The sequence below is a fragment of the Oncorhynchus tshawytscha genome, linkage group LG09 (genome assembly GCF_018296145.1).
Source record: "Oncorhynchus tshawytscha isolate Ot180627B linkage group LG09, Otsh_v2.0, whole genome shotgun sequence".
In the NCBI taxonomy this organism is placed as follows: Eukaryota; Metazoa; Chordata; class Actinopteri; order Salmoniformes; family Salmonidae; genus Oncorhynchus; species Oncorhynchus tshawytscha.
In genome coordinates this window covers 15,365,980-15,389,545 of record NC_056437.1, presented here as the reverse complement: position 1 = coordinate 15,389,545, position 23,566 = coordinate 15,365,980, and the positions used below count along the sequence as shown (strand labels likewise).

Here is a 23,566-nt window from a genome sequence, read left to right as displayed (position 1 = left end):
CCTGTTCACCAGATGTGCTACCTGTCCTAGACCTGCTGTTTTCAACTCTCTAGAGACAGATGTAGAGATAGAGATACTGCGGTAGAGATACTGAATGATCGGCTATGAAAAGCCAACTGACATTTACTCCTGAGGTGCTGACCTGTTGCACCATCGATAACCACTGTGATTATTATTATTTGACCCTGCTGGTCATCTATGAACATTTGAACATCTTGGCCATGTTCTGTTATAATCTCCACCCGGCACAGCCAGAAGAGGACTGGCCACCTCTCCAGGTTTCTCCCTAGGTTCTGGCATTTCTAGGGAGTTTTTCCTAGCCACCGTGCTTCTACACCTGCATTGCTTGCTGTTTGGGGTTTTAGGCAGGGTTTCTGTACAGCACTTTGAGATATCAGCTGATGTACGAAGGGCTATATAAATACATTTGATTTGATTTGAGTATATGAACAGTATATGAAGTGACCAGCGTTCAATGACTCTTTATGCATGAGGCACTAGTCTCAAGGTGCAGGGTATAGTACCGGGCAGGTAGCTGGTTAGTGATGCTGTTCAACAGTCTGAGGGCCTCGGTCATCTCATTAATAGGGAGGAAACAGTAAACTGAATCAAATAGATGACCAAGTTAGTATCCGTTAATAGATTATACTTTTTCTTAGTCTGTTCTGTCTCAGCCTGGTTCCCAGACTAGACGTAGCATGTCTAGCATTAATGTACATCTGTGACACTCAAATTAGTATGATATATTCCGTTTGGTTACATAAGACAGAAACAAAAAGAGGGAGGTTGGCCGGGGAAGACGGTGGGGCATATAATGAGAATGTGGAGGACGGGTGGGCGTATAATGAGGACATGGAGGACGGGTGGGCATATAATGAGGACGTGGAGGATGGGTGGGCGTATAATGAGGACATGGAGGACGGGTGGGCGTATAATGAGGACATGGAGGACGGGTGGCCGTATAATGAGAACGTGGAAGAAGGGTGGGATTGGGCCACAGTTTCTCCCGACCCCTCCAGTCTCAGCCTCCAGTATTTATGCTACAGAAGTTTATGTGTCGGGGGGCTGGGGTCAGTCTGTTATATCTGGAGTATCTCTGCTGTCTTATCTGGTGTCTTGTGTGAATTGAAGTATGCTTTCTCTAATTCTCGCTCTCTTTCTTATGAGGACATGGAGGACGGGTGGGCGTATAATGAGAACGTGGAGGACGAGTGGGCGTATAATGAGGACATGGAGGACGGGTGGGCGTATAATGAGGACATGGAGGACGGGTGGGCGTATAATGAGGACATGGAGGACGAGTGGGCATATAATGAGAACGTGGAGGACGGGTGGGCGTATAATGAGGACATGGAGGACGGGTGGGCGTATAATGAGGACATGGAGGACGGGTGGGAGTATAATGAGGACATGGAGGACGGGTGGGCGTAAAATGAGGACATGGAGGACGGGTGGGCGTATAATGAGAACGTGGAAGAAGGGTGGGCGTATAATGACAACGTGGAGGATGGGTGGGCGTATAATGAGATCATGGAGGATGGGTGGGCGTATAATGACAACGTGGAGGACGGGTGGGCGTATAATGAGGACATGGAGGACGGGTGGGCATATAATGTGGATGTGGAAGAAGGGTGGGCGAATAACACGAATGTGGAGGACAGGTGGGTGTGTAATGAGAACGTGGAGGACGGGTGGGCGTATAATGAGGATGTGGAAGAAGGGTGGGCGAATAATGAGGACATGGAGGACGGGTGGGCGTATAATGAGGACATGGAGGACGGGTGGGCGTATAATGAGGACATGGAGGACGGGTGGGCGAATAACACGAATGTGGAGGACGGGTGGGCGTGTAATGAGAACGTGGAAGACAGTGGGGCGTATAACAAGAACGTGGAGGACGGGTGGGCGTATAACGAGAACGTGGAGGACGGGTGGGCGTATAATGAGAACGTGGAGGATGGGTGGGCGTATAACCAGAACGTGGAGGACGGGTGGTCGTATAACGAGAATGTGGAGGACGGGTGGGCGTATAATGAGAACGTGGAGGACGGGTGGGCGTATAACTAGAACGTGGAGGACGGGTGGGCGTATAATGAGAACGTGGAGGACGGGTGGGCGTATAACGAGAACGTGGAGGATGGGTGGGCGTATAACGAGAACGTGTAGGATGGGTGGGTGTATAACAAGAACGTGGAGGATGGGTGGGCGAATAACGAGAACGTGGAGGATGGGTGGGTGTATAACGAGAACGTGGAGGATGGGTGGGCATATAGTGAGAACATGGAGGACGGGTGGGTGTATAATGAGAACGTGGAGGATGGGTGGGCGTATAATGAGAACGTGGAGGATGGGTGGGTGAATAACGAGAACGTGGAGGATGGGTGGGTGTATAACGAGAACGTGGAGGACGGGTGGGTGTATAATGAGAACGTGGAGGATGGGTGGGCGTATAACGAGAACGTGGAGGAAGTGTGGGCGTATAACGAGGATGTGGAGGACGGGTGGGCGTATAATGAGAACGTGGCGGATGGGTGGCCGTATAACGAGAACGTGGAGGATGGGTGGGCGAATAATGAGAACGTGGAGGATGGGTGGGCGTATAACGAGAACGTGGAGGATGGGTGGGCGAATAATGAGAACGTGGAGGATGGGTGGGCGTATAACGAGAACGTGGAGGATGGGTGGGCGAATAATGAGAACGTGGAGGATGGGTGGGCGTATAACGAGAACGTGGAGGATGGGTGGGCGAATAATGAGAACGTGGAGGATGGGTGGGCGAATAATGAGAACGTGGAGGATGGGTGGGCGTATAACGAGAACGTGGAGGATGGGTGGGCGTATAATGAGAACGTGGAGGACGGGTGGGCGTATAACGTGAACGTGGAGGATGGGTGGGCGTATAATGAGAACGTGGAGGACGGGTGGGCGTATAACGTGAACGTGGAGGATGGGTGGGCGTATAATGAGAACGTGGAGGACAGGTGGGCGTATAATGAGAACGTGGCAGAAGGGTGGGATTGGGCCACAGTTTCTCCCGACCCCTCCAGTCTCAGCCTCCAGTATTTATGCTGCAGAAGTTTATGTGTCGGGGGGCTAGGGTCAGTCTGTTATATCTGGAGTATTTCTGCTGTCTTATCTGGTGTCTTGTGTGAATTGAAGTATGCTTTCTCTAATTCTCGCTCTCTTTCTTATGAGGACATGGAGGACGGGTGGGCGTATAATGAGAACGTGGAGGACGAGTGGGCGTATAATGAGGACATGGAGGACGGGTGGGCGTATAATGAGGACATGGAGGACGGGTGGGCGTATAATGAGGACATGGAGGACGAGTGGGCATATAATGAGAACGTGGAGGACGGGTGGGCGTATAATGAGGACATGGAGGACAGGTGGGCGTATAATGAGGACATGGAGGACGGGTGGGCGTATAATGAGGACATGGAGGACGGGTGGGCGTAAAATGAGGACATGGAGGACGGGTGGGCGTATAATGAGAACGTGGAAGAAGGGTGGGCGTATAATGACAACGTGGAGGACGGGTGGGCGTATAATGAGATCATGGAGGATGGGTGGGCGTATAATGACAACGTGGAGGACGGGTGGGCGTATAATGAGGACATGGAGGACGGGTGGGCATATAATGTGGATGTGGAAGAAGGGTGGGCGAATAACACGAATGTGGAGGACAGGTGGGTGTTTAATGAGAACGTGGAGGACGGGTGGGCGTATAATGAGGATGTGGAAGAAGGGTGGGCGAATAATGAGGACATGGAGGACGGGTGGGCGTATAATGAGGACATGGAGGACGGGTGGGCGAATAACACGAATGTGGAGGACGGGTGGGCGTGTAATGAGAACGTGGAAGACAGTGGGGCGTATAACAAGAACGTGGAGGACGGGTGGGCGTATAACGAGAACGTGGAGGACGGGTGGGCGTATAATGAGAACGTGGAGGATGGGTGGGCGTATAACCAGAACGTGGAGGACAGGTGGGCGTATAACGAGAATGTGGAGGACGGGTGGGCGTATAATGAGAACGTGGAGGACGGGTGGGCATATAACTAGAACGTGGAGGACGGGTGGGCGTATAATGAGAACGTGGAGGATGGGTGGGCGTATAACGAGAACGTGGAGGAAGTGTGGGCGTATAACGAGGATGTGGAGGACGGGTGGGCGTATAACGAGAACGTGGAGGAAGTGTGGGCGTATAACGAGGATGTGGAGGACGGGTGGGCGTATAATGAGAACGTGGCGGATGGGTGGCCGTATAACGAGAACGTGGAGGATGGGTGGGCGAATAATGAGAACGTGGAGGATGGGTGGGCGTATAACGAGAACGTGGAGGATGGGTGGGCGAATAATTAGAACGTGGAGGATGGGTGGGCGTATAACGAGAACGTGGAGGATGGGTGGGCGAATAATGAGAACGTGGAGGATGGGTGGGCGAATAATGAGAACGTGGAGGATGGGTGGGCGTATAACGAGAACGTGGAGGATGGGTGGGCGTATAATGAGAACGTGGAGGACGGGTGGGCGTATAATGAGAACGTGGCGGACGGGTGGGCGTATAACGTGAACGTGGAGGACGGGTGGGCGTATAATGAAAACGTGGAGGATGGGTGGGCGAATAATGAGAACGTGGAGGATGGGTGGGCGTATAAGGTGAACGTGGAGGACGGGTGGGCGTATAACGAGGATGTGGAGGATGGATGGGCGAATAATGAGAACGTGGAGGATGGGTGGGCGTATAACGAGAACGTGGAGGATGAGTGGGTGTATAACGAGGATGTGGAGGACGGGTGGGGGCGAATAATGAGAACGTGGAGGATGGGTGGGCGTATGATGAGAACGTGGAGGACGGGTGGGCATATAACGTGAATGTGGAGGACGGGTGGGCGTATAACGAGGATGTGGAGGATGGATGGGCGAATAATGAGAATGTGGAGGATGGGTGGGCGTATAACGAGAACGTGGAGGATGGGTGGGCGTATAACGAGAACGTGGAGGATGGGTGGGCGTATAACGAGAACGTGGAGGACGGGTGGGCGAATAATGAGAACGTGGAGGATGGGTGGGCGAATAACGAGAACGTGAAGGATGGGTGGGCGTATAACGTGAACGTGGAGGATGGGTGGGCGTATAACGTGAACGTGGAGGTTGCGTGTTGAAATAACATTTGGGACAACTTATGCATTTTACCTAATTAGCAACTTTACAACTACTTAACATGCTAGCTAACTCTTCCCCTAAGCCTAAACTTAACTCTAACCTTAACCCCTAAAGCTAACCTTAACTCTAACCCCTAACCTTAACCCCTAAACCTAACCTTAACTCTAACCCCTAACCTTAACCCCTAAACCTAACCTTAACTCTAACCCCTAACCTTAACCCCCAACACCTAGCCTAGCTAACATTTGTCACCTAGCTAATGTTAGCCACAACATATTGGAATTCATATAAGATATCATATGTATTGCAAATTCGTAAGAAATTGTACAAATTGCAATTAGTAACATATCATACAAATTGTAATTCCTAAAATATCATAAGAAATGGATGATGGATATCCACAAATTACAAAACGTAACATATCAAATTAAATGGAGAGAGACAGATTTACATTTACATGTTACGTCTACCACTGAGTCCGGGTTGGTCTTAAAGCATTTTGCCCATTAACCAATCAGGGGCCCACAAGGCTCTGGTCAAAAGTAGTGCACTGTAGTATGTAGGGGATACGGTTCCATTTGGGACGAAGCCCCTGGCTATCCATTCCAGAGGTCACAGGAACGGGAAAAAGGGAAAAGAGGTTCTTCCTCAGCTTGACAGTGATCTGGTTCAGAGACGCTCTTCTCCCTAACTCCTCCTAAACAACATCCTCTGTCAGCAGATCTATACAGGAAACCTAGCCAGGAAGGAAAGCTTCCCTCTATCTAATTCTCTCCCCTAATCTGTCTCATAAGGCTAGTCTGGAATCACAGACACAGACACATACATGCACACGCATGCACACACACACACACGCACACACGCACACACGCACACACACACACACACACACACACACACACACACACACACACACACACACACACACACACACACACACACACACACACACACACACACTAGGGTGGCTGTGAAATGCTACTTCAACAACCACTTTCATTCTACTGTCATCATGCCCAGTGTGAACAATAGAAGCGTAAGATAAAAAAAATGTAAAAAATGAACTGATATCCTACTCTTCCTTTTTCTCTGAAGGAGGTTCTGATGAAATGCTGCCCTATGCAACATGTGTTAATGAAATAGTTTCACTTAATGGAAATTGCATTTCAAATATTTGTCTCTGGCCTAACAGGCCTACTAAATTTGGGTCAAACAAACCTGGGGCAGTGCAGTGGGGAATTATTAAATGTTTTAATCTGCAAAACATCAGAAAATATCTGATATGTTCTTATAGGCTTAGGCTACACAGATCCCAAGCAGTATGGCCCAAATATTAGAATGTACATTTAGAGAGCAGTTACATGGAGTTGCATAAAACTAAAGGCAACATCAGAAGGGTATACTAGTACAAATTATGTTTAATGAGTTAGCCAACTTTGATGAACAGACAGAAATAGCTAGATGTTCTTGTTCATTAGGAAAACTAAACTTAGATATGTGTTTTTGGTTGTTGACTCAATTAGACCATTCCCATTTCAAGCAAATTTTTCTGAGAAATGTAAAGTTATATTTAGGTAAGTTAGCTGGCTAACTCATTCATTTTGCTTTGTAGTGTGCCTCTCTTGTTGCGATGTGGTGTGAGAATGAAATAATGCTTTCATGTCAATCATATTGGTCTCATCATTGGTTGGTGTAGATTTGGGGGCTGACGTTCTGTCATGCAAGGGGTTAAATTGGGAGGTTGCATGATCCTGCTGCTGTGGGGGAGTAGCCAATTCACTGCATAGCGGCACATCTCAGCGGTAACATCTGATTCCAACAAGTCTTTGAAAAGCTGCGTTTGATTTAACCCTCATAGCGGACAGGAGACGTGTCGACGGGGAAAGTAGTATTCGCATGACATTCAGAACGCTGGAAGACAAACCTCGAATATGAAGAATTCTGTCTGGAGCGCTTGTTAACGGTACGTGACAGCCACATTCTTTCGTAGCCACAAATTCACCAGGCAGGGATCGCAATTTATGTTGTCTTGTCACGGAGTCTTATATGAAATGATACATTTGGGATGATATTTGTGACATGTTTTACATGCTGAATCAAACACACTCAAGAAAGCGACCCTGGTTTTTCCATTAGTTCCAGCTGTGCGCACGTCACTGGTAATTGTGGGAGTTCGCTATTTTTCATGCCGAAAATGTACTTCGGCTGAATAACGGATCGTCTGTCTTGTTGAATGTAAGGCTAAAACGACGTTCAAATCGTATTTTGGCCACCTTGGCTGTTTATCCATCATGGTTAATATTTGTCCAACCAGATGTATTCCTGTCCTCCCTATAGCCTACTGCTATTTATGACTGCATTTGAGTTTATAAAACACAATACAAATAGCTGCCTTTTTATCCCTAGTAGACGGTTATTGTTTCCCTGTAGTCTTTGTCTGTAGTCCAGGCCACTGTCTGTACCCACAGTGGGCCTATAGGCTGTAGTGCATTTCACCATTCCATTGAGTATGTGATTAATCCCATAATCTCCTCCAGATGTGCTGAATCTCTCTCTCTCTCTCTCTCTCTCCAGCAATTCTGCTGACTTGGTGAAAAAACACTGGATTCAGTCTATGCATTTGGGCAAGATGTCTAATGTTCATGTTGATTCCCTGGCAGCTTTCAAATGGCTTTTAGCTATTTGTTATGCGTCTGGTTCTTCTTTCACTTCTAAAGCTGTGGAAATGCCAATGGTTTTTGTCTTCTTAGACTGGGGGCAGGTTTTTCACGCAGTGTGTCAGCCAGGTTAGTTAACATGCTGACATTGAGAAGTTGTATTTTATTAGTGTTTTCTATAGTCGCTGACCCCACCACTTATCTGGGGCAAAGTTACCTGGACTGTCACCCCATGGTAGTTATAGACCAGCTAAAATCATGTGGGTCGTGTCACCACCCCTAAACTATTTCAGTCTTCAACCTTCCTGTCTGACAGTATCCCAAATTGTCCTCTTCTCACCCATTACTGGAGGTCCTTTGACTTGTCACACACACAGAAACCCCAGTATTTAACCTATATTCATTTAGCAGCGTCAAGCCTTCCTGTATAATACATTTTGTATTTCTTAAAGTTTTTGTTGAAGTATTTATAATGTTTGAGTCCCTCTGATAGCATAAGAACACAGCATAAGTGACGGTATGTGTAGAATTGCAGGAAATTGGCTTTAAAACGGCAACATTCACTGGCCAAGAGGATTGCCCTTAAAAATGTTGGACTGTGCCATTGGCCACACCCCCTATCACGCACCATGCTAACTTTGCCACCACTGCTGAAAAAAATCTTGGGGGTAACCGTCACAAACAGTGTGGTGTGACGTGAACCATGGCTGCGCCAATCAGTCATGGAGGTATGATCTGGGATGTGATTGGTATGGTATCTAACTCCTAATTTATTTAGAACCTAGGCTTAATTGTCTTCTCTGTGCTGGATGCCCACTAAACACACATGTAATGAATAAGAACACTTTCACTCAGTGACAGATAGGACCAGCAATTCCGTAAGTCTTTAAGCGGGGGACTCAACCAAACCCTGCTGTCTCCGACTGCATCAGCTATCATGTCATGACTGGAAAACACTTCTGGATGCTGCTGTTAACTCTGAACATGGTAGCTCTAGAAAGTATTTCATCTGACTTTGTAAATCAAATGGCTTTAGAAGAGATGCATACTTCTCATAGTGGAAGTTTATACAGTTAAATCTCTTTGACAGCCTCCAGTCTCTCATTGTTTTAATGTTACTGTGATTACCTGACATCAGGTTAGAGCTCAGAATGGACTTTACTTGAGGAGAGTTGGATTAATGTTAGGCACTCTTCAGCAGTCACTGACTGTGCTTTGGGTTTTAAAAGTGCCTGTAGACTGTCAGGTTCTGCTTGTTTTCAGGAAATGGACTGTTTTTTTTTAATGAGTAACCCCCCCAGACTAGCACAGAGGGAGGGCGAGCAAGGATTACAAGAGGCATCTATGTAAAGGGGAGGGAATTCAACTTCAGCTGTGTCAAACAGGAGGTTCTTGGCCTTGCATGTCTCCCAATTCCAGAGTTATGATGATGTTTGTTGGAGTTTAGCAAGCCTGGAGACACACTGAGTATACCAAACATTAAGAACAACTTCCTAATATTTGCCCTCAGAACGGCCTCAATTCGTCTAGGCATGGACTCTACAAGGTGTCGAAAGCGTTCCACAGTGATGCTGGCCCATGTTGACTCCAATGCGTCCCACAGTTGTCATTTGGGTGATGGGCCATCCTTGATACACACAGGAAACTGTTGCGTGTGAGAACCTCAGCAGCGGTGCTGTTTTTGACACAAACTGGTGCGCCTGGCACAACCTTTTTTTTCAAAGGCATTTAAATATTTTGTCTTGCCCATTCACCCTCTGAATGGCACAGATACACAACCCATGTCTCAAGGCTTAAAAATCATTCTTTAACCTGTCTCCTCCCCTCCATCTACACTGATTTGAAGTGGATTTAACAAGTGACCTCTAAGGGATCATAGCTTTCACCTGGTCAGTCTGTCAAGGAAAGAGCAGGTTCTTAATGTTTTGTATGCTCGATGACATTGTCAAGTTGCTTGCATTTGTCTATCATGATGATTCCCATCTGAGGTTTTATAGGGTAGACCTGCAGTTGCTGAGGGAGAATTGCAAGCTGTACTGTCATGTTGTCCTTAGATGTGTCATTAAGAGCTAACTGGAGCACTTGGTCATCATGGGATCTGTCAGTTTTAACACCAACCAGCTAGCGTAAGATTAACCTTTAATAGCGCAACCTTTGGTCGCTCCCGATCTTTGCTCTGCCAGAGTGAGTCGTGGCTTATTCCGCTTTTAAACACCCAGCCTCTTGCCTATGCTCGTCTCAGACTTGGACTGGTGGTGTTCTGGACAGGACCCCTGTGACTGGGAATCTGACTGACGGGATGCACAGTTCGAAACAGGAAGTGCGTGTGTGTGGCCAGTTGCACAACTCTTTTTGATGCCCTCTAGGTGTTTCTCTCTCTCTCTCTCCCACACACTCAATATTAATTAAAGAGCCCACTGAATTCAATGGCAGTTCCATTACCTGCGATCAGCCGTCACTACATAAAGCACAGGGTTCACAGCAAGGGTCAAAATGGTGTGTGCTCCTTATGCGTGGTTAGTAGGAACAAGGTACTGGGGTCATGACTCTTGGTTGTTGATCATTAAAGTGATATTACTTTTTATGATGCTCACAAAACCCGTAAGGGACAATATTCAGGTAGCACAAGCCAGCGAAAGCTGTTGGTCTTTAAAATGTTTAGAGCTGTAATGTCTTCTGTTATCATTCTTTTATCACCAGAAATGTTTTTGTATTTCACCTTAAATTTTCCTGAAAGCTTAACATCGGCGTGTCATTGCATTGTCACACTCCTTCCCCTCAACCCTCCTTCAGGCACATAACTGAGCATTTGCAAGTGCTGAACCTCTTTGCTGAGTTAACCCCTCCCCCTGCCTGAGCGACCGGAGCTGCAGCCTCATCAGGTTTACCCGTTCTGTCTGCCTGTCTCAACTCTCGTAAGGCTGGCCCCCCAACCCACCATGTCTACGGAAGTGGCGAGCAATACACCTGTCGTCCCAGCCGACCCCTCCAGCACTCCCTCCCCCACAACAAGCATCCCCACCACCCCTTCCGCAGCACCAGCCAAGACCCCCTTCAAGAAAGAGAAGAAGAAAGGTATTGTATGTAAGGGCCACTCCCTCTCTCCCCGCATGTGAGGGATTTGGTGGTAAGGGCTGAACAGCCTTTTTCTGTGACCTCCGACTTGACCTATTTTGACTCTGCATATTGATTTCTATGCTTCTTGTGGTGTGATGTTTTGAGGCTGTCATAAAATAAATACAGTAGAATAAGAGAGCATGCTCAACTGGATAGAAAGTGAAAATCAATCAGTTTAATATCCTTCTCTCATACCTCTGTCCAGCTCCAGAGAAGACTGATGAGTACCTGCTGTCCCGGTTCCAGGGTGATGGTGTGAGGTACAGGGCCAAGCTGATTGGCATCGATGATGTCCCAGAGGCCCGAGGGGACAAGATGAGCCAGGACTCCATGATGAAACTCAAGGTACCACATATCATGATGCTACAGTACACTTACTGTTACGCATCTACACTCAGTGGTCAGTTTATTAGGTACACCCATCTAGTGCCAGGTCGGACCACTGTTCATCTCCAGAACAGTCTGAATTCTTTGGGGCATGGAAACGGTATCACCGGGACCTAACATGTGCCAGGAAAACATTCCCCTCACCATTCGAACACCACCTGCCTATACCGTTGACACCAGGCAGGATTAAGCCAGGGCTGCTCACGCCGAATCCTGACTCTGCCATTGGCATGACGCAACAGGAATCTGGATTCATCTGACCAAGTTATGTTTTTCCACTCTTAAATTGTCCAGTGTTGGTGATTGCGTGGCCATGAGCCGCTTCTTGTTTTTAGCTAATAGGAGTGGAACCCGGTGTGATCTTCTGCTGTAATAGCCAGTCTGTGACAAGGATCGATGAGTTGTGCGTTCCGAGATGCCCTTCTGCACACCACTGTTGTACCAAGCTGAGTTTGTGGGCGCGCCTGTTAGCTGAGCTGAGTTTGTGGGCGCGCCTGTTAGCTGAGCTGAGTTTGTGGGCGCGCCTGTTAGCTGAGCTGAGTTTGTGGGCGCGCCTGTTAGCTGAGCTGAGTTTGTGGGCGCGCCTGTTAGCTTTCATGATTCTTGCCAGTCTCCTTCAACCTCATCAACGAGTTGTTTTCGGCCACAGGATTGCCACTGACAGGATGTTTTTTGTTTGTCGCTTCATTCTCCATAAACCCTAGACACTGTAGTGTGTGAAAAGCCCAAAAGGCTGGCCGTTTCTTAGATACCGGAACTGGTGCGCCTGGCGCCGACGATCATGCCACGCTCAGTCGCTTTTGTCACTCATTTTCCCATTTGAACGTTCAATCCAACAGTGCTAATATAGCAAGCCAAGGTTACGTGACTGCCTCTAGGAGCAAACCGTTTTCATGAAAGGGGTAGTGTACCTAATAAACATGCAATCCTCACTTACCTAAATACTACCTGTAGTGAGAACATGTTTTAGGAATTCTTAAATGAAATACAGAAATTTCATTTGCATAAGTATTCACACCCTGGAGTCACCTTTTGAAGCAATTACAGCTGTGAGTCCTCTGGTTAAGTCTAAGCTTTCCACACCTGGATTGTGCAACATTTGCCCCATTATGCTGTTCAAAACTGTAACTCGGCTACTCTGGAACATTCACGGTGTTCTTGGTAAGCAACTCGAGTGTAGATTTGGCCTTGTTTTAGGTTATGGTCCTACTGAAAGGTGAATTCATCTCCATGTCTGGTGGAAAGGAGACTGAACCATGTTTTCCTCTAGGATTTTGCTTGTGCTTAGCTCCATAGTTTTTTTTTTTTTTTTAGAAATCCTGAAACTCCTGTCCTTTTACAATTACAGGCATACCCATAACATGACATAGCCACTCCTATGCTTACAAATATGGAGGGTGGTACTGAGTAATCTTCTTGGGTATGACTCTAAAAGCTTGGCACACCTGTATTTGGCGTTTTTCCCCATTATGCTTGGGGCAAATCCAATACAACACAATTAACTAAATGAATTGATTGATTTTTTTTTGCAGCATTACTGGAATATTCTTATTTTGTACAGACTTCCTTTTCACTCTTTAGGCTAGTATTTTGGATTAACTACAATGTTGATGCCATTGTCAGTTTTCTCCTATCACAACCATTAAACTCGAACTGTTTTAAGGTCACCATTGTCTTCACGGTGAAATCCCGGAGTGGTTTCCTTCCTCTCCGGCAACGGAGTTAAGACGCCTGTACAGTGCATTTGGGAAGTATTCAGACCCTTTGAACTTTTACACATTTTGTTACATTACAGCCTTATTCTAAAATTGATTAAATCATTTTCTCTCATCAATCTACAGAATAATGACAAAGCAAAAACAGGTTTAGAAATTACATTGACATATAAGTATTCAGATCCTTTACTCAATACTGTTAAGCACTTTTGGCAGCAATTTCAGCCTCAAGTCTTCTCGGGTATGACGCTACAAGCTTGGCAAACCCGTATTTGAGGAGTTTCTCCCATTCTTCACTGCAGATCCTCTCAAGTTCTCAGGTTGGATGGGACCGCCGCTGCACAGCTATTTTCAGGTCTTTCCAGAGATGTTCAAGTGTGTGCTATGGCTGGGCCACTCAAGGACATTCAGAGACTTGTCCCGAAGTCACTCCTGCATTGTCTAGGCTGTGTGCTTCGGGTCATTGTCCTGTCAGACTGGGGCGACGGTTCCCCTTCACGGTACTGAGCGTTCTGGAGCAGGTTTTCATCAAGGATCTCTCTGTACTTTGCTCTGTTAATCTTTCTCTCGATCCTGACTAGTCTCCCAGTCCCCGTTGCTGAAAAACATCCCTACATCCCTACAGCATGATCCTGCCACCACCATGGTTCATCGTAGGGATGGTGCCAGATTTCCTCCAGATGTGACGCTTGGCATTCAGGCCAAAAGGTTCAATCTTGGTTTCATCAGACCAGAGAATCTTGTTTCTCATGGTCTGCGAGTCCTTTAGTTGCCTTTTGGCAAACTCCAAGCAGGCTGTCATGTTCCTTATACTGAGGAGTGGCTTCCATCTGTCCACTCTACCATAAAGGCCTGATTGGAGTGCTGCAGCGACGGTTGCCCTTCTGGAAAGTTCTCATCTCCACAGAGGAGATCTGAACCAAGGCACTTTTCTCCCGATTGCTAAATTTGGCCGGGTGGCCAGCTCTAGGAAGAGTCTTGGTGATTCCAAACTTCTTCCATTTAAGAATGGAGGCCACTGTTCTTGGGCATCTTCAATGCTGCAGAAATGTTTTGGTACCCTTCCCCAGATCTGTGCCTCCACACAATCTTGTCTCGGAGCTCTACAGACAATTCCTTGGCTTGTTATTGCTCTGACATGCACGGTCAACTGTGGGACTTTATAGACCGATGTGTGTCCTTTTCAAATCATGTCCAATCAATTGAATTTACCACAGGTGAACTCCAAGTTGTAGAAACATCTGAAGGATCATCAATGGAAACCGGATGCACCTGAGCTTAATTTTGAGTCTCATAGCAAAGGGTCTGAACACTTAAGGTATTTTTCATTTTTTATAGAATGCATATGCTTTTGCTTTGTTATGGGGTATTGTGTGCTGACGAGGAGTACATTTTTTTTTTCATCCATTTTAGAATAAGGTTGTAACATAACAAAAAGGGAAGGGGTCTGAACTTGCTGATTGCAATGGATCTTTGTGACTGGGTGTATTGATACACCATCCTTGTGTAATTAACATCACCATGCTCAATAGGCTTTTTAATGTTTTACTTATTTTTACCCATCTACCAATCGGTGCCGTTCTTTGCGAGACATTGGAAAACCTCCCTGGTCTGTGTTAGTATGTCTTTTTTGTTGTGGTGTTTATGTAACTCTGTTCTGTGCATGGCGGTCATTGTTTCTTTGCAGGGCTTGGCAATAGCCTCTCGGTCACAGGGCAAACACAAGCAGAGGATCTGGGTCAACATATCCATGTCGGGCATCAAGATCATTGATGAGAAAACAGGGGTGAGAACAACTCTTCTGTGGCTTTCTAAACCATGTCTCAGTGGCTTGGGAGTACCAACCTACAAATGGAATGATCTATTGTAGACATCATAGAGGGAGCACATTTTCAGAATATGAACACTGGACATGATCTCTGTCAGGAGTAGATGCCATGTAGGCCTCTGATCATAGTTATATTATGCTAATGAAGACTATTTTATTTTTAAAGCTGTTTTTTCATTTCCTCCCTCTCAGGTAATAGAACATGAGCACATGGTGAATAAGATCTCGTTCATCGCCAGAGACGTAACAGATAACAGGGCCTTTGGTTACGTGTGTGGGGCCGAGGGACAGCACCAGTTTTTCGCCATAAAGACTGGCCAGCAGGTAACACACAGGGACACAGACTGAAAGTCTTTGATTGTATCTATTGACTGTTTTTCCATTAATCTCCTCCATATAGGCAGAGCCCCTGGTCATTGACTTGAAGGATCTGTTCCAGGTCATCTTCAACATGAAGAAAGAGTCTGAGGCCTCACAGAAGGTAAATTACTATGGTGGGATCTGGGTTGTGTTCAGTAGGACACACCGTAGCTAAACATTTTGCAACAGAAAACACTGTTCTATGTGCGAATAGTTCTTCTCTGCTTCAATCAGTTTCAAAGCTTTTTTCTCCCTACTGAACGTGACCCCTATTTATTTATTTCAAGTATTGTTTTTGGGGAGGTAGTGTTTTTGGGTTTGCTGACTGAAGTTGTAAGGTTGACACTGCCCCCTAGTGCTGTTTTACAGTCCTGCACCACAAACCATGCTTTCTTTGTATTGCAATGATGACTCGTTATGGCACAAATATCACTTCTCAGCCAATAAGTAAATGGATTACATATGACATTACTCCAATGGAATCACCTTGTTTTCCCCTCTTCCTCCATCTGTTCAGGATCAGCGCAATAACGCAACAGTTGAGGTAAGCGCCTATGTATTTGTCATGCCACTTAGCACCTATTTGTGGTTAGTTTTCCTTTGCTTTTTTTAATTGCCTGTATATGTTGATTTTAATATAAGCTTGATCTGAGATGTAGGCTGTAGTAGTGCATACTTGACACTTAATTGCTGTTTCTCAATTATAGAATGGTGGCAACACCTTGCTCAGTATCGATGGCCAGGCAGGCACTGCCAAAGTAAGTGTTTCAGATCATGGAATCATACATGCAAAAGAGCGCCAATTGGATGCAAAAGAGCATTCTCCAGGACCACCTGTCTACTAGTAGACATTATGTGGTGTTTTGATCAATAGTATTTTGTTATATCCAGTGCCATCATAAAGAAAGATGTATCTTGATGATACTGGATATACAGTGCCTTCAAAAAGTGTTCAGAAACCTTGACTTTTTCCACATTTTGTTACATTACAACCTTATTCTAAAATGTATTTTATTTTTAAATTCATATAAAAAATCCTCAGCAATCTACACACAATACCCCATAATGAGAGTAAAAACAGGTTTTTAGGAATGTTTGCAAATATATTACAAATAAAAAACATGTGTTTTCAGACCCTTTGCTATGAGACTGGAAATTGAGCTTGGGTGCATCCTGTTTCCGTTGATCATCCTTCAGATGTTTCTACAACTTCATTGGAATCCACCTGTGGTAAATTCAATTGATTGGACATAATTTGGAAAATGCACACATGTCTATATAAGGTCCCATAGTTGACCGTGCATGTCAGAGCAAAAACCAAGCCATGAAGTCGAAGGAATAGGATTGAGGCACAGATCTGGGGAAGGGTACCCAAAAATGTCTGCAGCATTTATGGTCCCCAAGAACAGTGGCCTCCGTCAATGTTAAATGAAAGATGTTTGGAACCACCAAGACTCTGCCTAGAGCTGGCCGCCCGGCCAAACTGGGCAATCGAGGTAGAAGGGCCTTGGTCAGAGAGGTGACAAAGAACCTAATGGTCACTGACCGAGCTCTAGAGTTCCTCTATGGAGATGGGAGAACCTTCCAGAAGGACAAGATAAGAAACAAGATTCTGTGGTCTGATGAAACAAAGATTGAACTCTTTGGCCTGAATGTCAAGTGTCATGTCTGGAGGAAACCAGGCACCATGCCTACGGTGAATCACAGTGGTGGCAGCATTATGCTGTGGGCATGTTTTTCAGAGGTGGGGACTAGTCAGAATCGAGGCAAAGATTAAAAGAGCGAAGTGCAGATCCTTGATGAAAACCTGCTCAGGACCTCAGATTGGGGCGACGGTTCACCTTCCAACAGGACAACGACCCTAAGCACACAGCCAAGACAACGCAGGAGTTTCTTCAGGACAAGTCTCTGAATGGCCTTGAGTGGCCGAGCCGTAGCCTGGATTTGAACCCAATCTAACGTCTCTGGAGAAACCTGAAAATACTTGCGCAGCAACGCTCCCCATCCAACCCGACAGAGCTTGAGAGAATCTGCAGAGAAGAATGGGAGAAACTCCCCAAATACAGGTGTGCCAAGCTTGTAGCGTCATACCCAAGACTCAATGCGGTAATCGCTGCCGACGGTGATTCAACAAGGTACTGTGTGAAGGGTCTGAAATACTTATGTAAACGTGATATTTCAGTGTTTTAATTTTTATACATTTGTGAACATTTTTAAGCTGTTCTTGCATTGTCATTATGGGGTATAGTGTGATTGCTTTTTACGCTAATGCTACTCTCTGTTCATCATATATGCAAAGTCACTTTAACCATACCCACATGTACATACTACCTCAATAAGCCTGACTAACCAGTGTCTGTATATAGCCCTGCTACTCTTATTTTCAAATGTTTTTTTTTACTGTTTTATTTCTTTACTTATCTACACACACATGCATACTTATTTTTTTCTCCGCACTATTGGTTAGAGCCTGTAAGTAAGCATTTCACTGTAAGGTGAAACTTTGATTTGAGATTGGAGGGGGGGAGGGGGGCAATTTGTATAATAAGGCTGTAACGTAACAAAGTGGAACATATCAAGGGGTCTTTATACTTTCCGAAGGCTCTGTATCTTTATGATATGTAGACCTCTGCGCCACTCACAGGCCTAAGGCACTGTAGGCCGTCATTGTAAATAAGAGTAGGCCGTCATTGTAAATAAGTGTTCTTTACTGACTTTCCTAGTTAAAGGTTCAATAAATGTCTTTATGATGCTGATACTAGATATTTGTGTTTTGTTCAGGAGGTGCAACAGCTGGATCTGTTTGGAGACATGTCCACACCGCCAGACATCCATTCTCCTACAGTAAGTTGGCCTGTTGCTGTAGGGTGAGGCTCACTGGATGTGCGGACACACAATATAGAACCCCTCGTTTCTGGGAACATTGAATTCTGCGGTCATAAGGAGACCAAATGATGGCACTGGGGAAATATTCATAACACTCTAGAAATGGGTATAATAATGCAGTGGTTGGCGGTTAGGATGCTCAAACATTTGTCATTACATTTGAGGACGGTACGGCCAACAACTGTGCTTCTATTTTATTTTTGAAGATCGGCGGCTTTTTGTCCGTTCTTATTACTAACAGGGATCTTTATAATCAGGTGGGTTTGACAACTCTCTCTCTGGTAAAGTTTTTCTCAGGTTCTCGCTAGCGCAGTCTTGCCAGTTGTCAAAGATGTCTGTTTTGTTCTGCATTGCGGCAGTGTCTCAGGCTCTACTGCATAACTTCACCCTCATTTTCCACCAATCATATCATTCCACATGTCATACAGGACTCAAACTCAACTCTGTGAAGGTGTGTAATCTGGATGTTTGTCTTGAAGTCGTTTGATGGATTACAAAGGTAAAATCCTGGATATATGGTTAAATCATCAAACGGACACAAGCTAGCCTACTGCCATCACAAAGCACATTCTTAGAGTTGAGTTTCTGATTCCTGTTGAAATGTTTATTGGTCTGTCGTCAATACTGTTGCTTCAACAATCATTAACTGTCATGTCATTATGTGATTAATTTAGCTATGTTAACAGTTGCTTCTCTTTTTCATCACAACTGATTTTTATCTCTTTCTCCTCTTGATAACCAGGAGACTAATGATATTCTATTGCTGGATCTGTCCGCTGAGGTTGACAGCAATCAGAACGGTATAAAAGGAAATCCCTTCACTTCCTACGCCTCTAACCTTTGGGGCACCCCCCAAACAGAGAACCCCTTCTCCTCCGCGTTTGGCTTCTTTCCAACCCCAGACTCTGACCCTTTCAGCGACGACCCCCTTGCCAAATCAGCACCCCCCAATTCTCAGATCTCAGCACCCTCCACCAATCACAGCCAAGAGAGCTCTGTTCACATCTTGGGCAGGCCAGTCATGAATGGCAATGGTCTTAATGGAGACTCTGACCACTCCGGTCAGCAGTTGAACGGGTTGTCCAATAAGAACATGATCCTGCCTCTCAGTAATTGCCAGTGGCCACTCGGTGGCGGTATGTCAGAGTGCAGGGTCCCTGTTCTAATCCAGAATGGTTTGGGACCTGTGGCCTCTCCACAGAACCCCTTTCTCGGCATATCTGGGGAAATCCCGCCCCTCTGTAATGGTGTGCTGTTCGATCCAAAAGAAAACACACCCATGGGTCATGGCAAGGACAGTTCGGTAGTGATAAGCCTCCCTCCACAGAACACTAAGGCTGGACGAGGTCGGAGGAGTGCCAAGGTGAAGCTCCATAATGAAGCTCTGATGTTGCTGCATGTCTGAGAATGAGTCTCTGTCTGCACACCACCTCCCCAAAACATGATAGGTTTTCTAAAAACCCCTTTTTACAGCACTGGGATACCATACCACTATACTCTGTTCCTCAAGGGCAACAGGTTGCGATGCACTGGGTTTTGTATCTACCAACATGGTTTTTGTAGAAGTATATTAGGGTTGGTGGTGTGGGTTTTGTCTCTGGGATGCGGATGGAACTGGTGTGGGTTTCTAATGTAGCTAACTGCATGGTGGTGCTCCCATGGCTTCTCTAACTTGCTTGTCCCAGGGAAGTTTAACAACCTCTCTGCTCGACTGTAAACACTGCATCTGTCTCCTGTTTGCTATCTATTCATATGTTCCTTGTCCTAACGTTCATGCTTCAGTGAGGTGTGGAGGTAAGTGTTGGTCTTTGCGCCTAAGTATTGTTAGAAATATTTTTAATTATCGTATAACTGAATACATACAGTATAATTTAGTTTTCATCCATACAATAAACCATTTAATTTTGTGCTTACCACAGTTCTCTGTTCATGATTAATTGAGGGCCAGTAAATCATTCTTCACTATTCCTGTGATAAATTTGGTTGAATAATCTGATATTTCACTGACAGTGTCCTCCTGCTGACGACCTGTTTGGGGCTGACATGTTTGCTGCTCCCAGTCAGCCTTACAGCTCGTCTGCCTCCAATGACCTCTTCAGTCCCACCACCACCTCCATGGCAGCTCTCGGTAAGACTAGTGTTACCATTGGCTCGAAATAGTCAATGATTCTACCCATGCAGTGTTGACGCATGTTAGTTCTATAAAGTGGTAAAATCTGCATCCGTAGCTGTGTAGCTCCAGCAACTGTTTCATGTGTAATCAGGCTAGAGCAGTACGGCATGGCTCAGCTGGACACCGCTCAGTAGTGTGCACACTAGCTAGTGTGTTAGGTTCTGTTGATTTGCAGCCAGTAGGCTACCTACTGTACCCAAACCTAAATACATCACCCTCCTCTCTGTTGTCGCTCTCCTCTCCAGGAGCGTTGCAGTTGGGTCCCCCTTCAGTCACCATCCCTCGGACCGCCCCATCACCATGGGGAGCCCCAGCCTCTTCCATGTTCACCATGCCAGGAGGGGTAACACTCCCCAACCCCCAGCCCACCTTCCCCCAGCCATCTGCCTTCAGTGCCCTGCCCATACCTCCAGCCCCCTGGGGCCAGCAGGCGCCATCCCCTTATGGGGCCCCGCCAGTCAGCCAGGCTTGGGGACAGCCTGCACCTGCAGGGCCCATGGGTGCACCAGGCTGGGGCCAGCCTCCTATGGCTAACCTCTTCCAGCCCGAGCCTTACACCATGATGGGAGGCCCTCCACAGGGTATGCCGCAGGGTCCACCACGGCCCCCACCCCGGCCACCAGTAAAGGAGGCCCCAGCTAAGGTGGAACCCAGTGCCTTCACAGCTCTGGACCCACTGGGAGGGGAGAAGGAGAAGAAGAGTGGGAAGGACATGTTCAAGGACTTCCAGATTGCCAAGCCTCCAGCCATCCCAGCAAGGAAAGGGGAGCAGATACCCGGGTCTGCTGCCCCAAGCACCAATGGGGATGGGGTGTTTGCCCAGTACTTCTCCAGCAAAGTGGGCGTGCCCCAGGAAATTGCGGATCATGACGACTTTGAAATTCAGAGTCGGATTTCAGCTATTGCCAATGGTAATGGCAGTTATTTAAGATTTTAAATTCCTGTCAATTGATTTGGAGAAGACTACATTTATGATAAATTAATCTTTACTAGGATTATATCTTAATGTCCACTGAGTATACATACATTTGAATCCACCTGATTACCCCCTTCTCTGTCTCTAGACCCACCCAAACCAGCCCCACTGCACTCTGCACCCATGATATCTCTTGCAGTGGTCCCTGGGCCAGGGCTCCTGGATGCATTTGCCCCTACTCCAGCCACATTCCTTGCTCCAGCAGCAGCAGGTCTCAACCAGAACCTATTTGATGACGTATTTGGCTCTGCTACTCCTAATGCCTTTGGAGCACCACTTCTAGCTACGGTATGGATGTACACGCATATACAAACAGTGGTGCAACTTTCACTGAAATTGCATTTTTTTTCACCCCAGTTCTCATTGGAATGTGATTCAAAACGAGGCAACGGTGTGCTTTAGGACCATTCATCGGGTATGCTGTTTGGAGTGTTTATCCGAATGGATTAAAAAATAAACATTATGTCCCCCGCACTTCTAAAATCAAAGTTGCGCCCTTGCAAGCACACATGTAGGGAAATTAGTTATATCAAAGTTCAATTGATTGTGACGTAATGCTTTATCACTAAAACCTTAATCTTTTTTTTTTTTTATGAACGAACACTGCTGTTGCCCAGACCACAGGTTGCTCGGATCCCTTCGGAGACCCCTTTGCCTGAGTGACACCCTGCCCATCTTCCACATGTGAGTGACAGACGGATAACGCATTCTGAACCTTAGACTGAGTTTAGATGATACTTTAAACCAACCTGTGCGTTCTCTTCTTCCAGTCAGGTTTGCAGTGGTCCAGAGAAGAAGCAGCGATGCTCTATGACCAAATGTCTTCAGAACCAGCTACTACAAGCGCCAGACAATCCTACACAATTACAACTTCTAACCCCTTGCCCACACTGAATAACTGCCTTGATGTCCATTACATAGCCCCTCGTTTACCCCCCCAAAATGCCTTGTTGTGTTTCGGTTCCAATCTCATAGCTTTTTAGTACCACTGAATGAAATGTATTGTAATAAAGTGACATAATGTGTGATGGAAGGGAAGGCCCTGGAAATGCTCTATTAAACACTGAATAATGTATTCCTTTAAGTGTCGTCTTTTGGGTGTCTGCCTATAAGTTGTGTTTTAGACTGGGTTATATGAATAAATAAAAAATGCCAGAAACACTGTTAATCGGTAATACATGTATTTAAAATCGCAGTACTTTTGTGTCGTAGTTCAGTACCCCTGATAAAGATTAACTGGGGTGAATTTGACTTTGATAAACCTACTTTACAATCATGTAATAAAATGCCTTGGTCTCTTCCAATTGCAGTTTTGTACATTTACATCCTGTAAATGACATGAACACATTTATGTTCATTAATATAGGATGTCACTCATACGCACATACACTTGAAGTCAGAAGTTTAAATACACTTAGGTTGTGGTCATTAAAACATTTTTCAACCACTCCCCAGATTTCTTGTTAAACTATAGTTTTGGCATAACTTTTTTTTTTTTTTTTTCAACAATTGTTTACAGACATTACTTCACTTATAATTCACTGTATCACAATTCCAGTGGGTCAGAAGTTTACATACACTAAGTTGACTGTGCCTTTAAACAGCTTGGAAAATTCCAGAAAATTATGTCAAATCAAATGTATTTATATAGCCCTTCATACATCAGCTGATATCTCAAAGTGCTGTACAGAAACCCAGCCTAAAACCCCAAACAGCAAGCAATGCAGGTGTAGAAGCACGGTGGCTAGGAAAAACTCCCTTGAAAGGCCAAAACCTAGGAAGAAACCTAGAGGAACCAGGCTATGTGGGGTGGCCAGTCCTCTTCTGGCTGTGCCGGGTGGAGATTATAACAGAACATGGCCAAGATGTTCATAAATGACCAGCATGGTTGTATAATGCAGAACAGTTGAAACTGGAGCAGCAGCACGGTCAGGTGGACTGGGGACAGCAAGGAGTCATGTCAGGTAGTCCTGGGGCATGGTCCTAGGGCTCAGGTCCTCCGAGAGAGAGAGAAAGAGAATTAGAGAACGCACACTTAGATTCACACAGGACACCGAATAGGACAGGAGAGGTACTCCAGATATAACAAACTGACCCTTGCCCCCCGACACATTAACTACTGCAGCATAAATACTGGAGGCTGAGACAGGAGGGGTCAGGAGACATTGTGGCCCCATCCGAGGACACCCCCAGACAGGGCCAAACAGGAAGGATATAACCCCACCCACTGATGACTGATGTCTCAAGACATCAGTCAGGAAGTTTAAGCTTGGTTGCAAATGTGTCTTCCAAATGGAC

The 23,566-nt window shown here is 45.9% G+C and overlaps 1 protein-coding gene across 8 annotated transcripts; it reads left to right on the top strand.

Moving 5' to 3' along the window:
• Positions 1-6,909: 6,909 nt before the first annotated feature.
• Positions 6,910-22,343, top strand: LOC112257417 (disabled homolog 2). 8 transcript variants are annotated; one of them, XR_002954570.2, is made up of 16 exons: positions 6,910-7,132; positions 10,747-10,901; positions 11,149-11,288; positions 14,733-14,831; positions 15,066-15,197; positions 15,274-15,354; positions 15,751-15,777; positions 15,941-15,991; positions 18,015-18,077; positions 18,862-19,482; positions 20,130-20,247; positions 20,538-21,203; positions 21,357-21,556; positions 21,626-21,683; positions 21,886-21,952; positions 22,039-22,343. XR_002954570.2 is itself a non-coding variant. In XM_024430956.2 (15 exons), the coding sequence occupies exons 2-14, from the start codon at positions 10,766-10,768 to the stop codon at positions 21,929-21,931; spliced, it is 2,373 nt and encodes a 790-aa protein (XP_024286724.1). In that variant the 5' UTR covers positions 6,910-7,132; positions 10,620-10,765; the 3' UTR covers positions 21,932-21,952; positions 22,043-22,343. The 8 variants fall into 8 exon arrangements, 4 of the variants coding, with proteins under 4 accessions (XP_024286724.1, XP_024286723.1, XP_024286722.1 ...); XR_002954569.2 differs by having other exon boundaries at positions 10,620-10,901; positions 22,043-22,343; XR_002954568.2 differs by having other exon boundaries at positions 10,620-10,901.
• The last annotated feature ends 1,223 nt before the right edge of the window (positions 22,344-23,566 follow it).

Excerpts from the sequence above, each read along its gene's own strand:
- LOC112257417 (XM_024430954.2), top strand. The coding sequence starts at position 10,766 with ATGTCTACGGAAGTGGCGAGCAATACACCTGTCGTCCCAGCCGACCCC. Across the intron at positions 15,778-15,940 it reads GCAATAACGCAACAGTTGAG|AATGGTGGCAACACCTTGCT; the intron begins GTAAGCGCCTAT and ends TCTCAATTATAG. Across the intron at positions 21,204-21,356 it reads GATTTCAGCTATTGCCAATG|ACCCACCCAAACCAGCCCCA; the intron begins GTAATGGCAGTT and ends CTCTGTCTCTAG.